Below are 15,556 nucleotides of genomic sequence, written 5' to 3' on the forward strand. Positions count from 1 at the left end.
GCGGGGGGGTGGGAACAGGACCAGCAGATGGCATAATGCTTACGTTGCTGGGCTCCCACGTAGTCAACCGTGGTTCAAGACCCATACCCAGAGGCTTAAAACACATGCTAGGTGCTTGTGTTTGCATGCCCAAAATCCAGAGAGGAGAATGGAGGAGAAGGGATTGCATTATGGCCATTCCCTCTGGTGGGTAATTTCTTACTTTCTGCCTCTGCCTCTGCCTCACCTGCTAGTGCACACACCCTGTAGCAAAAATCTCTCTCTCAAAAATAGGGGAAGGGGTGGCAGCCCTATAGTATAGCAATTGAGCACTATGCATTGGGAGCCAGATCCCACATGGCTGAATGCAGTTGGAATCCTAGCCCCAGTGGCTAAAAAAGCATGCTGGGCACACATGCATCCATGGCCTAAATCTATGACAGAGGAAGTAAAAAGAAGTAGAGGAAGAGGGATTGCAGCATGACCACACCCAATGGGGGGGGGATGGTGCTTCCCTCTCTGTCTCATGCATGTGTGAGTATATTCACCCTCTGTCACTTAAAAAACATTTTTTTAAATAAAAAAGTCCCAGCCTTGATGGCACAACAGTAGCTCAACAGTGCAATACTGGAAATCATATGCAAGATTTGGGTTCAGTTGCCAAATCGACCTATACATGTCAGATGCATGTGTACCCATGATCCTGGATGGCTGGGAAGGCTAGGGGGAGGATCACAGTGTTGTGATCACCCTCAACCTGTTGAGGGTGCCTCCCTCTCTGTCACTCTATTGATAAATAGATAGGTAGGTAGGTAGATAGATAGATAGATAGATAGATAGATAAATCCAAAATTAAAAATGATATATTAGAGGTATGAATCACCACATCAAGAAAGCAGCAGGAAAACACAATGGTGGGTCAAGAGGACTTACCAAGTACCCCACAATCATCAAGCTGTCAGGAGCCTCAAGAAGACACCTTGTCCAGCCTCTATCTCAGGGGAAACACACATGTCAGAGAAGCTCTCTCCATCCCCTGAAGGTTGTCAGAGACAATGCTTCTACCATCTCTTGCTGCATACATGGCCTATACCAACTCAGAGAGCTTCTCCTTGGATATAGCCTGTATCATTTTCTGTTGCAGAATAGGGTCTCACTCATCCCAAACTTGACTTACTTGGTTCACAGATCGATAACACATGGATCTGGCAACTAACTGAAGTTGAGTTTGGAGTAGTCCTCATAGGAGCCCAAAATTGGTGTCCAAGAAAGAATTAGAACCATGAGTGGGAGTATATGAATTTAACACCAGGGATAGCATAAAAGGGCAGGACAGGAGGCAGGAGCATTAGATGCTGAAAATAGGCTGGGATGAACAAAAAGTAAATGCCTCTATGAAGACCAACCATTTATATGAAGAAGGGTGAACACAGGTTCTTTACATCAAATATCTGTAACCAAGAGGAAGTGGGAGTTTATAAGGAATTTTATTTAAGGTTGCTTTCACTCTAAAAGTCATCATGCACACAAAGCTGAACCCTGTCTAAAAACTTCAACAAGGAGTTTGGGTACCATCTAAATCCTTTTGCCTAAACTGTCTTCACCAAGATTCTCCTCATTCCTTGCAACCGAGGTTAGCTCACTATTTCTAGGGTTGAGTCCCAAAGTGTACAAACAGATTGACAGATACACAAATCCATACTCCTCTCTCCTACTACATACAACACAATTTAAGAAACTCCTGACTTCACACAACCCCAAGGCAGCAAAACCCTGACACTTCAAACCTCAGTAGACAGTAAGACCTGAGGACTTCTGGCCACAAATGGGAGAGTGGGGAGAAATATATAAGCTAATACTGTCCACCCCATTTAAGTTTTATATATAAGCCATATATACATTATATTCCACTGTACAATGTATATGAATTTATCATAATAAAATTTAAATTTCCTTTAAAAAATGTTTAGTACAACTAACACTGTCACCCTACCCTACTTCCCATGTACAGTAGGACTCTGCCGTGTGGTCCTAGGGGTGTGCATGCCCCAGTTGGAGAGAAACCATTATATTGGGTTGTTGGTAAAGTCATTTTTTAAATGTTTTTCTATGTAAAAATATGTCACAACTTTTCAGATGAGCCAATAGTTTCACAGGTTAGGTCCAATACCAGCAAGATACCTGCTCCTTCTTAGACCCTGGGTTTACAGTTAATAGTTCAGAAAACATAGAAGAGTTAAAAGCCAAGGTCAATATCCTAGCTTAAAAAGAATTCAAGATCAGCTACAGATGCAGAAGGTCCATGGGGAACTACAGTCACAAAAGCTTAAAAACATTGAGAATGTAAAAAGAATAAAGGCAAATAGGTGGGGAGGAATAAGGATCTAGGGTCATATTAGTAACCATTTAGAACTAAGTGAACCACATTTCACTGCAAGGTTAGCAATAACATTTTGCTCTTACCTAGAAAAGCTATGACGCACTTTTCATTACTTAGGGGAAAATAGGCAAAAGTCGGGCATGACTATTGCAATATATTCATACTTTCAGATTTGCTGAGTTGAAAAGTAAAATTATTCTGGGTCCAGCAGGTGGCATGTGGTTGGGTCGACTGGACTCCCACAGGGCTGACCATGGTACAAGTCCCAGACCTGGCAGCGTGCTTTCTCATTTTCCTTCTCTCTCTCTCTCTCTCTCTGTCTCTCTCTAGTCAACTTCAAAAAAATAAAATGAAATAGCAACGACTAAAATCAAATAATTCTTTAAAAGAAAAGAAAAGTAAAATTACTCTAAGAAAAGACAAAGTGCATGACTTCATAGAAACTAATCTACTTGCCTAGACAAAAAAAAAAAAAAAATAGAAGAAAAATATAAACCTTTCATGTAGCTGTAACATAATCCATAGAAGACAGTTTCCTATTTAGAACTCTGATCATTAGGAATGGAGCATCTAAAAACATTCAGCAATCCCAAGAAAGATAAATAATTTCTAGAAGACCCAGGGTTGGGGTACTAACACTCTAATGAACAAAGAGGAAAGGAAACTACTTCTCAAGCCACAGCATCCTAGCTTTTCACTTTTTCTGCTAAAAGAAACCAGTGAGCACCAGAAACATCTCACTAAACCACAGGTAAGAAGTACATGCTATCGACAACACAGGAACAAAGAGACAGAGAAAGAAGGGGACTCCAAACAGACTCATCTTCCTGAGCTGTGGGGCGTGGTTCTTCCTTTCTGAAAAAATTATCCTTTCTCAACAAGAAAAGCTTCTTTGCTTACCTTACTGGACCATTTGCGAGCTTCATCATGGAGCTGCCTGGCAGCCATCATCATTGGCTGGTTAATCACCTCCCCTGCTTTCTGCTCAGGGAATTCTTCATCCTTCTCCTCTGGTGGTGGGGGCCTAGGTGGAGGGACTTCACCCTCAGGCAGAGGTGGTTTGGGAGGAGCAAGCTCATCTGTTACCTAAGAAAGAAAATATGCAGGTTGTCAGTAAAGCACAAAAAACTACTCCCCCCAGAATTCTTTCCTTTCCTAGAAAAGCTACCCACATTTCACTCCACATAAGACCACACACTGAGTCATCCCAAGGACCACTTGCTTCAGTGTCAACAGAAACAGATTTCTGTTCTCCATAAAACTCTAGGAGCTACTGTTTTTAGTCATGTGATAGGGAGGCATGCCCAACACCACCAGATCAAGGATTCCCAAAGAAGATCCCCACAGAGCATGTAATTTCTGGTTCTGGTTCTCTCAAAGGGCATCTGCAAAGGCAAGCACATTCTTACCTGGGCCTCGGGTCTTCATCTGTCAATAAGGGGTACTCAAGCTAAATGACCTCTAAGATCCTGATTCTAAATGTTATCACTCTCCTGATCACATAAGCCATTTGTCAGGAATACCCCTCTCCCCAGCCCTAACCACCTACCAAGAGTCTACTTGGAAAGAGTCAAGGGAAGTGCTAACATTAGGGAAGTCAGGGTGCACAATGATACAATTTTGTACCCAATCAACTTATAAACTTAACACCTTTTACTGACAACTTTCCATTAAATATGGAAAAGGATATCAAAGAGAGTGAATCAAATTACTGCCTTGGTAAACTATTCCAAAGTCAAGATATTTCCAATACTTTTAGTGGGAGTAAATATCTAAGTATAATCACTTTCTGTTTTTAGGATTTATATCTGCAAGATATTGCCCAGCTAGCCTCCTCATAAAATAAGGAAAAATATATTCATAATACTTTGAGAGGTAGGAGAGTATCAAAAGACTTTAGATTACAGTTTGGATAAAACATAAACCTAATTAGAAAAGCATGCATTTCTTTTGTTACAAAATAAAGATCAGGGACCAGCAGTTAGCGTAATGGCTATGTCGCTAGACTCCCATGTAGTCGACCACGGTTCGTGTCCCGGACCCAGTGGCTTAAAACTCACGCCGGGCACATGTGAGTGCGTGCCCAAGATCCCGAGGGGAGAATGGAGGAGAAGGGATTACGGCGTGGCCATCCCCCCTGGAGGGTGATTTCTCGCTTTCTGTCTGTCTCTCTCTGTCTGTCTGGCGAGCGCACGTGCCCTATAGCAAAAACCTCTCCAAAAAAATAAATAAATAAAACAAACAAACAAACAAGATCAATAAACATAGAAAAGTAAAGGACGTACACAAAATTCTACCTACCTCAGTTTTACCATCATCAACTGGGAACATCTAAAATCTTACCACAAATTGTGCAGATTATTTTACCACAACTCACTACCTCATTACTCATCACATTCACACTTACCAAAGCCAGCTTCTCTGCTCACTCCTCATCACAGCAGGCCACCACAACAGATACCCACCGACTCATGCATAAGCCCTGAGACATGACTCTCCTAGTTTTAGGAATGAAAATCAAGATCCACCTCCAGCTAAGCTTCAAATAAAAAAATAAATAAATCAAACTACCTAGTGATTCAGGCTCTAAAACAGCCTACCTCTCTCTTGCTACATCCCAGCCCCTTGCTGCTGAATGCTCCCAATCTCTGAATTTACTTACACGAAGCTGTTCAAGGTCTGGTGGTGGAGGCGGGAAGTCAGGCTCCTGAGGTTGGAAGGCCTCTCTGACCTTGGCCACAGCTCCCAAGATCCGATATCCTGAGTCCAGGAAGCTCTTTTGCAGGCCTAAACAAAAGACACCCTCACTTTCAGCTGGGCAGATCAATGTACTGAAGCACCGCCTGTCCAGCAGAAGAACTGGTTTCCACTAACAAAAGCTGGATGTGAAGCTGCCAGTAAGCATCACAAGCAGTGATTGAAGGGGAAGGGAGGCAGGGCAAGTTGGATGCCCCGAGGCCTGTAAAGTGTAGGAAGCATCATAAACTAGCTGTTCCTGTAGTGTTCAGGGGCCTGTTGGTTGTATAACTAACGAGTGCCCAAGAGATTTCTGGGCAGAAACATTTTGGTCTCAGGTGGCACCCATCACCATTCTTAGGATGAGACAGACGGTTGAGAGGTAAGTCTGCCCAACTAAGAACATAAGAGATGTCAGCTGCAGATTAAACATACATTCCCTGGAGTCATTCTCACCTTTCTTCCCACTCCTTTGCTCTACTTGGCATTCAGCATGCTAACCCTTATGCTGAGCTGCTGCTTCTACATTCAGTCACCTGGAATTCGGGAATCCACTCAAACTATTATTAGACATTTCATTTAGAAAGCCAAGCCAGTCTTTAGTGATGGTGAGCTGAGGATATTAGAAAGATTCTGCCTGGGGGGGACCAGCAGTTAGTGTAACGGCTATGTCGCTGGACTCCCACGTAGTCAACTGCAGTTCACATCCTGGACCCAGTGGCTTAAAAATCACGCCGGGAGCATGTGCGTACGTACCCAAGATCTCGAGAGGAGAATGAAAGAGAAGGGATTGCGGCATGGCCATCCCCCCTGGGGGGGGGGTGATTTCTCGCTTTCTGTCTCTCTGTCTCTGTCTGTCTGGCGAGTGCATGAGCCCTATAGCAAAAACCTCTCAAAAAAAAAAAAAAGAAAGAAAGATTCTGCCTGGATCACAGATTATGGGCAGCCCCTCCTCCTCCTCACTCACACTGACTGGACTGTACTCACAGACAAGGTTAGAAACACACTGGGTATTCAAAATAGGATAAAATTCAGATGATTCCAACCAAAGTAGTGCTTTAGTAGTACTGAAAATAAGATCATAATGAAGCTAAAGAAAACTCAGATTCTTTAGTGGAGGACCTAGGAGACCCAGAGGTCAACTTATACCCTACAGATTGGAAAGAAATAGAGAATGCTTTACAGAGGAAAAGCATTTATAAAAAAGCTAAAAAGGTTATGCCAGTTATATAAGCTAAACGGTTGGTAAACTGCTTATCATGCACCTTGACAAAGTTCCAAAATAATGACTAAACAGGGCCAGGAGCTATTTAGCTAGTCAACATTAAGAAATCAGAGAGGACCAGCTAGTGGTGTAGTGACTAAAGTGGTTGGATCCTGAATGGCTGACTGGGCAGTTCAAGTCTTAGACCTGGCAGCTTGAAAAACACAGGCACGTGTGTGTATGTGCAAGCCCACCCAAAATCCCAAAAGGAAAAATGGAAGAGAAGAGACTACAGTATGGTCATCCTCCCCTGGGGATGCTTTCTCATTTTCCCTCCATCTTCCTCTCTCACTCTCTCTGGAGAGTGAACACACCCTTTAGCAAATTAAAAAAAGAAAGGACAGAAAGAATCACAGAGAAATTGGTCCAGATAAGCTAACTTACAGCACACTTGCTAATACTGCAGAGGTTTGGACAGAAAAACAACCATTCTCAAACTAAGTGTCTGTAGTTGTTGGTTCCTGACTTTGTACGTGGTAGCTGTACACTGTATATTTCCTCACTCCTTTTCCTAGTTAACCTATTAGGTGATACAAGCCATACCACCATTGCTTACCAGGGTCAGAAATGTTTCCAGCCACAGCCTTTGCATCCATAACCATTGGGGAGATAGTTTTGCTCAATTCATCAGAGGCAGCTTTCACAGCCTCCCGGAACTTGGGATCCTCAGAATTCTCCACTTCCCTCTTAGCCACAAGGAGGATCCGATTGGCCCGACGAGCAATGCTGGTTGCCCCTGCCACCAGCATCTGAGGCTGAATGTTGGCCATGGCTACCTTACACTTGTCCAGGTCTTTTTTAATTGCTTCTTCCGATGCATCCAACAGAGACTTAGTATCAATGGCTTCATCCACCAGCCCTGTCAAAAGAGAATGGAATTTAATTTCTATTTTAGAAGAACAGAGACTTCAAAGCACAATTATCCATTCAGGTTTCTCATGAGAATGTACAACACCCAGAATTCTCTCCTTCACTTCAAAGTTCTTCCTACATAATACAAACTTGCAGGTGAGCACCACAATTACAAAACCAAGGATGTAGCCCAGGAGGTCCATATGACCTCACAGCAGTTATACCAACCGTGGTCACTGTTGTATCCTCCACAGACAACCAGAAATGCAACAGCATCGAGAGGAAATAAGGATTGAATCTGAAACCTTCACCGTATCACCACCACATTATCTGTTAATAACATTTCCTCCTTCCCCATCTCACTCCCCAGCCATCTGTTGCTTTTTGGCAGCTTGTAGCAGCCCAAGATGAGCCACACGGAGGATTCTAATAACCTTCCCTGCTTCTTATTTCTGTTACCTATCTTCAGACACCTCAGGAGTTCCGCTTTCATCTCTGGCTGCTATGGACCCCTGTCACAGCAGGTTCTGCAGGGACAGTGAAGAGAGCCTACATTCCTCATTTCTTTCCTTCTCTCCTTCCTTTCCTCCACAGAGAATGAAGAAGATTCAGAGGTACCACTTCAATTGCACAGACACAAGTTTGTTGGTAGGTTGGTTTCTCTTTTAAAAAAAAAAAAAATCTTCGTAGTTGATAAGTTGGAGGAAACTCTGAGACGAGTTGTATTAAATGGTAACTATTGTGGTTCCTTGAAATGTGAACCCACTCAGAATGACAGGGACGCTTACTGTATCCACAAACACCGCCTCCCAACTCTGAAACTGAACTCTGACTCAGACTGGGCAAAGACACTCCTCAAAGAAAAGATAGGAGCTGTAACAATAAACATCACACCAGGAGGGCAGGATTAAAATAAAAAAGACTCAAAGAGTGTCTCTTCAGAAAAAGTTGCAAAGCTTGAATGAGAAGCCGCTACTGCTCACAGCCTTAATCAGAGCCAAGTACACCATCAAGCACATGACTGGCCTTTTATCCAGTTACAGCTAAGTAACATAACCTGTCCTGCTAAAGTTTCTCAGAACTCATTCCTCATAGATTAGACAATAAGTACTTTACATAAAACTGTACCTGTCATTTTTTCAACATTATCAATCCACTGGTTCTTCATGGTCTCAAAATGTTCATAAGCAGCTTGATTTCCAGGGTTCCTAAGTAAGATGCGAGCAGCTGAGACAACCTGACAATGACAAAACAACTATTCAATAGAGAACCCTCACATTCAAAATACAAACCTTCAGTGAAGCTTTCTCCTCTGGACCTGTAGGCGGCACTAAAAAGCCAAAATTGGCAAATCTCTTCTCAAGCTGAACAAATTAGGTTTGGTCTCATAAAAAGCCCTCAGAATGGGCACTTTAAGCAAAGATTTTGTAGTCATAGCCTGATTTTAGAAAGGTAATAAAGTGACAAAGTAATGAGTGTTCACTTGATACTTGAGAAAAACACAAAACTGACATATATTTAAACCCCAGACATTAATTCTTACATCTTAAAAAGCACCATTAAGAAAGATAATGTGGGGACCAGCAGTTGGCATACTGGTTATGTCGCTGGACTCCCATGTAGTCGACTACAGTTTGAGTCCCGGACCTGGTGGCTTAAACTCACACTGGGCACGTGTGTGTGTGGGTGTGCCCAAGATCCCAAGAGGAAAATGGAGGAGAAGGGACTGCGGTGTGGCCATCCCCCTGGGGGGTGATTTCTCGCTTTCTGTCTCTCTGTCTCTCTCTGTCTTTCTGGCGAGCGCACAGGCCCTATAGCAAAAACCTCTCCAAAAAAAGAAAAAGAAAAAGGGGGAAAAATGAAAGAAAGATACTGTGCACACATGCCCAAAATGGACTCTGGCATGGCCATCACCCCTGGGTGTGACTTCTCACTTTCCTCTCTCTGTCCCTCTCTGGCATTCTGCATATGCCCTATGGCAAAATCCTACAAAATAAATAAATTAAAAAATACTAAAAATTACCCAAAACTTATTTAGAAATGATGTCAATAAAAATACCTATCTATAGATAACAGAGTGCTTCCACATCTATTATCTTACACACAGCAATCCTATGAGAGGGACAGGACAGGTAAAATTTTTCTCTTTATAGGTACAAAAACCAAGATTCAAAATTTAAATGGTGTTGGGACCAGCAGTTAGCGTAATTGCTATGTCACTGAACTCCCATGTAGTCGACCACGGTTCAAGTCCCGGACCCGGTGGCTTAAACTCACACGTGTGCGTGTGTGCCCAAGATCCCAAGAGGAGAATGGAGCAGAAGGGACTGTGGCATGGCCATCCCCCCTGGGAGGTGATTTCTCGCTTTCTATCTCGCTGTCTCTCTCTGTCTTTTTGGTGAGCACACACGCAAAAAAATTCTAAAAAAAAAAAAATTTAAATAGCGTCCTCAGGAAGTTCCAGCTAGTGAGTGACTGCACTGGGGAAGAAGGAATTCACATTTACTACACATCTGCTAAGATATAGGCTATGAGAGCACATTCCTAATCCTCAGAATCCGTTAGGAAGGAACTGGCTCCATTATACAGAGGAGGAAACTAAGCCTCGGGGTCACAGAGGATTCAAGTCCAGACTTGTCTCCAGTCTTTGTGCTTTCTATAGTTAGTGTCTTAAGGCTAGTTTTCTCTTTTTCAGGTATCTAGTTTATACTGAAATTTTAAAAATAATTACTTATTTAATTTTATTTATTATTATTTTAATTTGATCAGCAAGAGAGAAAGGCAAAGTGAGAAAGCAAGTTGCCAGGTCCAGGACTTGAACAGCAGTCAGCCATGTGGGAGTCCAGAACCTTAACCACCATGCCACTTCCCAACTCCCTGAAATTCTGTTTTATGGAAGTTATTAAATAAAGTTAGGCATGTCCATACTATATGAAAATTTTTTAAGTTGGAAGATATTTCAAGAGAATCTACTTTGTTAACATGCCATGAAAGCAGAAATTGAATGATTAAGAGGCATGCTTATTTCCATGTCTCCCCACAAATTCCCACTCAAGTCAATAAAACAGATTTGTAGTGTAGGGCAGCTCCTAAGGTATTATAGGCACTCAATAAATGTACTGAATAAAAGGAGTATTCTGGATAAAGGGTAAAAAAGTAAGAGATTTTCTATAATTTGAATAAAACGATTGCTTCAATATTTCACAATATTTCCCTACTATAACTTTAAATTCTACCCTATTTGTTAATTCCTATCCTGTTTGTTGTCTTTTGTTCCCAATCTTTTGCTTCCAAACTTACTAGCTGTAATTTGGTTATGTAATTAAATAGAAAAAGAAATCAAGCTAAGAAAACAGCCAAAGTTGGTTTTTCATTTGTCTGTTTTTAGAGTTTTTTTTTGCCTTAGGGTGTGTGCACTCACCGGAGAGATAGAGATAGTGAGAGGGAAAGTGAAAAATCACCCCGGGGCCTCCTCGAGGGGATGGCCATGCCACAGTCCCTTCTCCTCCATGCTCCTCCTGGGATCTTGGACATGCACACACATGTACCTGGCATGAGTTTCAGGCCACTGGGTCCAGGACTTGAACCATGGTTGGCCATGTGGGAGTCCAGCAACATAACCACTACACCATCTGCTGGTTCCTTTTTTGTTTTTTAATACTCTCAAAGAGATGTTGAGTATAGATATAAACTCTAAAAACAAAGCAAACTAACCTCTCAAGGTTATAAAATTATTTTCCTAATTTCAAGTGTATATGGGGTAGGTAGCACACCAGTGCTTTCCTTACTATTTTTTTCTACTTTCAAAATTTATAATGTGGTCATTTAAATATAATAATACAAAAATATGCAAAGTAGAAAGACTCCTATAATCCTAACCCTAGATCACTAAGTTTGACACTATGGGTATGTGTGTTTTTTGCTGCTGTTGTTGTTTTAGGCAAAGGATGCATGTAATCACCAGAGAGAGAGAAAGAGAGAGAGAAAACGTGGGATAGCACTCACCCCCCTGCCCCCCCAAGAGGGTCACATTGCAATCCCTTCTCCATTCCTCCCTCCTTTCAGGATTTTGGGCATGCATGCACTCATACCTGGCATGTTTTTCAAGCTGCTGAGGCCAAGGGTCTAACCATGCAGTCAACCATGCAGAACTCAGTCACCTTAACCACAAAGGCACAGACTGATCCTGTGGTTTTGTGTTTAAAATACCAACTTAGGGACCAGCAGTTGGCATGATGGCTATGTCACTGGACTCCCATGTAGTTGACTGTGGTTCGAGTCCCAGACCCAGTGGCTCAAACTTCCGCTGGGTGCCTATGCGTGCATGCCCAAGATTCCGAGAGGAGAATGGAGGAGAGGGGATTGCAGCGTGGCCATTCCCTCCCCCCGGGGAGTGAGCTCTTGCTTTTTGTTTCTCTGTCTCTGTTCTTCTGGCGAGCACACACGCCCCATAGCAAAAAAAAAAATTTTTTTTTTAAAAAGATTAAAATAGCAACTTAGAGTAAGATTTCAAAAATGTATAGAAATGGTTGTGTAATTAAGTTTCTGAATACTGTTTGATAAATACTGAAATAAAGATTGAGCAAAACGCAACCTGGGGTGTGAGTTCTCGAGCCGTCTTCACTGATGCCTGAATGCCTTCCACTGTTGACTTATTAGCAGTACCAACAGCAGCCGCCTTCTCTGCCGTGGCACCAAGCCTTCCTGAATGGTTTTCAAAATTAGCTGCCCTCTCATCAAATACCTTGAGGAAAAAATAAAGACATCAAAAAAAATTATTTCAATAAAATGGGTCAGGCAGCCTAAGATGAAGTCTCTCTCCTTAAGCCGAAGCAGTAACTGCTTAAACAAAGGCTTTAGAGATAGTCTCAAATCCTTTTAGTAAGACAAGAGCCAAAAGCCAAATCATGGCCTTGATGTATCTCCTCAGAGATTTAGTCATATGCAGTATGTGCATACACACAGGTAAGAATACACACCCACCCTTGAATTTCAGTTTAACCCGTGTTCACCAAGTACAATGAAGACACACTATTACTCTGCAACAAGGAATTCCCCAAATGGAAGACTAAATAATCCCCATTCCCAAAAGGTTTATCCTTTATTTTGGGGAAAAAAAAAAAAAAGACAAATCCCTGTAGTAAAATAACAAAACAAAGTCCCTACCTGCATAGAAATTTTATGCTACCATGAGTGAGACAGATTTTTATAATGAGTTTGAAGCAGAGAACCTCCATCTCTCAACTTTATATTGTACTTACTTTCTCCTTTGGCCCAAAGTTAATAGAGTGATTAACAGTCTTGCTATCTTTCCTAACTAGTCTGAAATCTTTTTGTTTAGATGTTCATTAGCAATGTAATCACCAATCAGCAGACCCCTACCTGGAGTCATGGGGACCATTGAACAAAAGTCTGGAGAGTACCCTTAGAAATTATTAACCTGCTTGATCTGACTTCTGTAACTGCTTTTGCATAGGAACCCAACTCCCTTTCCTCTACAGTTCCTTCAGCTCATTTTCCACCGTAATCACCATGTCAATCCAGAAATGACTGTAGCTTTTGCCTTTACAAGCACCCGTCACCTTTCACTCGGGGCTGTGGCATTTTTGAGAAACGTAAGTTCCCCGCAGCCACTGGCAATAAAACTCCAATAATTTGGCTATGTCTGGATGTCCTCTTATTTCTCACTGATTTGACTACAACAAGTTAAATATGTCAAATGTTGATAAGTTACAAGGAGAGAAGTACGATATGGATCTCAAGAAAACCTTGAGGGTGACGCCCCTTATTTCTCACTGATTTGACTACAACAAGTTAAATATGTCAAATGTTGATAAGTTACAAGGAGAGAAGTACGATATGGATCTCAAGAAAACCTTGAGGGTGACGCCCCCCCCAGCGCAGCCGCGCGCCGGGAACGGCCTGGCCGGCGCCCCCCCACTCCGGGGGGGCGCGCCACGCGGCCAGGGGGCCTCCCTGCCCCTCCCTGCCTCTCTGGCCCGGGATGGCCCGGAGGCCGAAAACAAGGTTGAAGAACTTGCAACTTAAGAAGATGATAGTTACCAGCCCTGCATTACCTCAGGGGAAAACAAGAACTACTCTGCCATTTTTAAGGAAGCCAGATACCCAAGGACAACTCACACTGCAGACCCCCACAACACCATTCCTGGTAACTACAAGATGACTGCTGTGCCGCATCAGCTGATAATTATCCCTGTGTACCAGAACTGCTTTCCTGAAACTGCATTCCTTGGAGACTCACCTACACTTGTGGATCTGCCGGAGACCCTTCCTTATCCAACCCTGAGTGGAGTTTATGCTCCCTATTACCAAAAACTTTATGAGCTGATGGTTGGAACTTGTGGCCTCTCTCCCTTTACTTGTATGTATCACTTTTTCAGTAACTCTTCTGGAAGACAACTGTATATAGCAGGGATATTGTAATGGGAGAGTGAGACAGGGCAGAGGGACAAACATAGGGAAAAAAAAATTAAAAGAGGAAGAGGAAAAAAAAAACATATATATGTGCATAAGCAAGAAAGTAGAAGTGGAATATTATTGATGATAACATGCTTGATTGGGTCACTGTGCAGTTTATTCTAGATGGGAAATTACATTTAGTACGCTGTGATGATGCTCAGGGAATGAATGTTAGGGAAAAAAGAAAAAAAACGAAAACAAAAAACAAACAAAAAAAAACGGTTAAACTATTCGTACCATTTAAAAAAAAAAATTGGATATTTGATGGCTGCAGTGAGCGGTATGGGCCCAGTTGGGTTCTACTTTATAGTATGCTCTTTTTACCCAATGGGGTTTAGGCCTAAAGTCAGACTTGAGTTCATGTAGAGGCATGTGTCAGCTGTGATAACTATTGGAGAGACTTAGACTAATTAAGATCACTGACAGATCATTTGGGGAGGGGGGAGGCACGGAGGGCAATCGTGGATGCCAGGGACAATGTGGGAGGAGGATGGGTCATAACAGAGGGAGGGGGATGGGGAATCTAGGATGGTAAAACAAAAGGCAAGGTATGCAGGACACAAGAATTGGGAAATTATTTGCTGAGAACATATATGTTGACGTGCTTGATTGAGCCAACGCACAGTATATACTGGATGGAAAATTCATTTGTGTGTTGCGATGGGAAAAAAAAATTATAATAAAAAATAAACTATAAAAAAAAAAAGAGAAGAGGATAGAGAAAGATAGCAAGTGAACAATAGAGGGGATGTTAGTGAGAAACAGATATGGTTTATTATCTGTTGAAGATGACGTGTATAGTATTCTCAACTGGACTGGTCTGGGAAGTATTTCATGATGGGTGAAGTCTTTTAACAAGCAAAATGAGAAATAGTGATTGACTGTTTTAAAAAATTATAATAATAATAATTATTGGGAAATGCATGGAAAAGACTTTGAATGATAAAGCGGGGAGATCGATGCCTCTGTATTGACTGACATGCATGGCATTCCCTTTTGAAAAAGCAATGGAGGTAAATGTAAAGTTATATGTAATCCAATGTAATATAAAGAAGATTATGATAATAATAAAAAAAAATTAGAAAAAAAGAAAAAAAGAAAACCTTGAGGGTGAGGCTGAGGTTAGAGCTGGACCTGCTATTTTAGGTGGTTACTTGAAAGTGCTATTTCAGTAGAAAGCTGAAAGTCAGTGACTAATACATATAGTACCTGTGAGAAGACCAGAGAGAACAATAAGTGCACATGCCCTGAGATTAGAACAGATAAACATATACGAGGAATATTAGGAATACAATTAAGGTCAATGTGTAAAGAGGACTGACCAACAGAATAAATGGAAGACCCCATATACCCAGATAGAGGAGCATGAGCGGACAGAGTGGTACCATGTGAGGTCAGCACAATTTCAGCAGTGTGCAAATGTCATTCATAACAACTCATGTCAGTTTACAAGACTGAAATACGGCAATCTCTTTCCAACTCTGCTTTTGGTGACTTCTCATTCAAACAGTCACATTGGCAGTATTTACATCATGGAAGTCAATCAACGTTACAAATCAAGGATTTTGTTTTTAATTTTCCTGGAGAGTGGGTTTACCAGCATATTACTGGCCTTACTACTCATTGTAAGGATTTTGGCTTCACCCTAGAGGAACCATTAGAACAGTCTCAGTAGAATGACATCAAATGATTTAAAAGGATCATCTGACTTCTGGATTCAAAATAAAGTACCCTAATAAAATGAATAGTTGCAACTACAGTACCCCCATCCCACATTTCTCCTGTCTTGAACATGATGCCTGGGGCTGGAATGGCTATCCCACACTATGAGAAAAGACCAAGAAAACCAAAGAGATGCCAGCTCC

General features: G+C 41.9%; 1 protein-coding gene across 2 annotated transcripts in view; it reads right to left on the minus strand.

Moving 5' to 3' along the window:
* Positions 1-15,556, minus strand: part of VCL (vinculin) — a 134,243-nt gene that overhangs the window by 9,097 nt on the left and 109,590 nt on the right. For both annotated transcript variants that reach the window (XM_006170032.3, XM_006170034.3), the window contains exons 14-18: positions 11,806-11,955; positions 8,340-8,448; positions 6,916-7,218; positions 5,022-5,146; positions 3,260-3,445 (exon numbers count right to left, since the gene is read on the minus strand). In XM_006170032.3, coding sequence (XP_006170094.1) covers positions 3,260-3,445; positions 5,022-5,146; positions 6,916-7,218; positions 8,340-8,448; positions 11,806-11,955 — 873 coding nt within the window. The remainder of the gene's footprint in view (positions 1-3,259; positions 3,446-5,021; positions 5,147-6,915; positions 7,219-8,339; positions 8,449-11,805; positions 11,956-15,556) is intronic.

Source organism: Tupaia chinensis, unplaced genomic scaffold (assembly GCF_000334495.1).
Source record: "Tupaia chinensis unplaced genomic scaffold, TupChi_1.0 Scaffold148012_1, whole genome shotgun sequence".
Classification (NCBI taxonomy): Eukaryota; Metazoa; Chordata; class Mammalia; order Scandentia; family Tupaiidae; genus Tupaia; species Tupaia belangeri.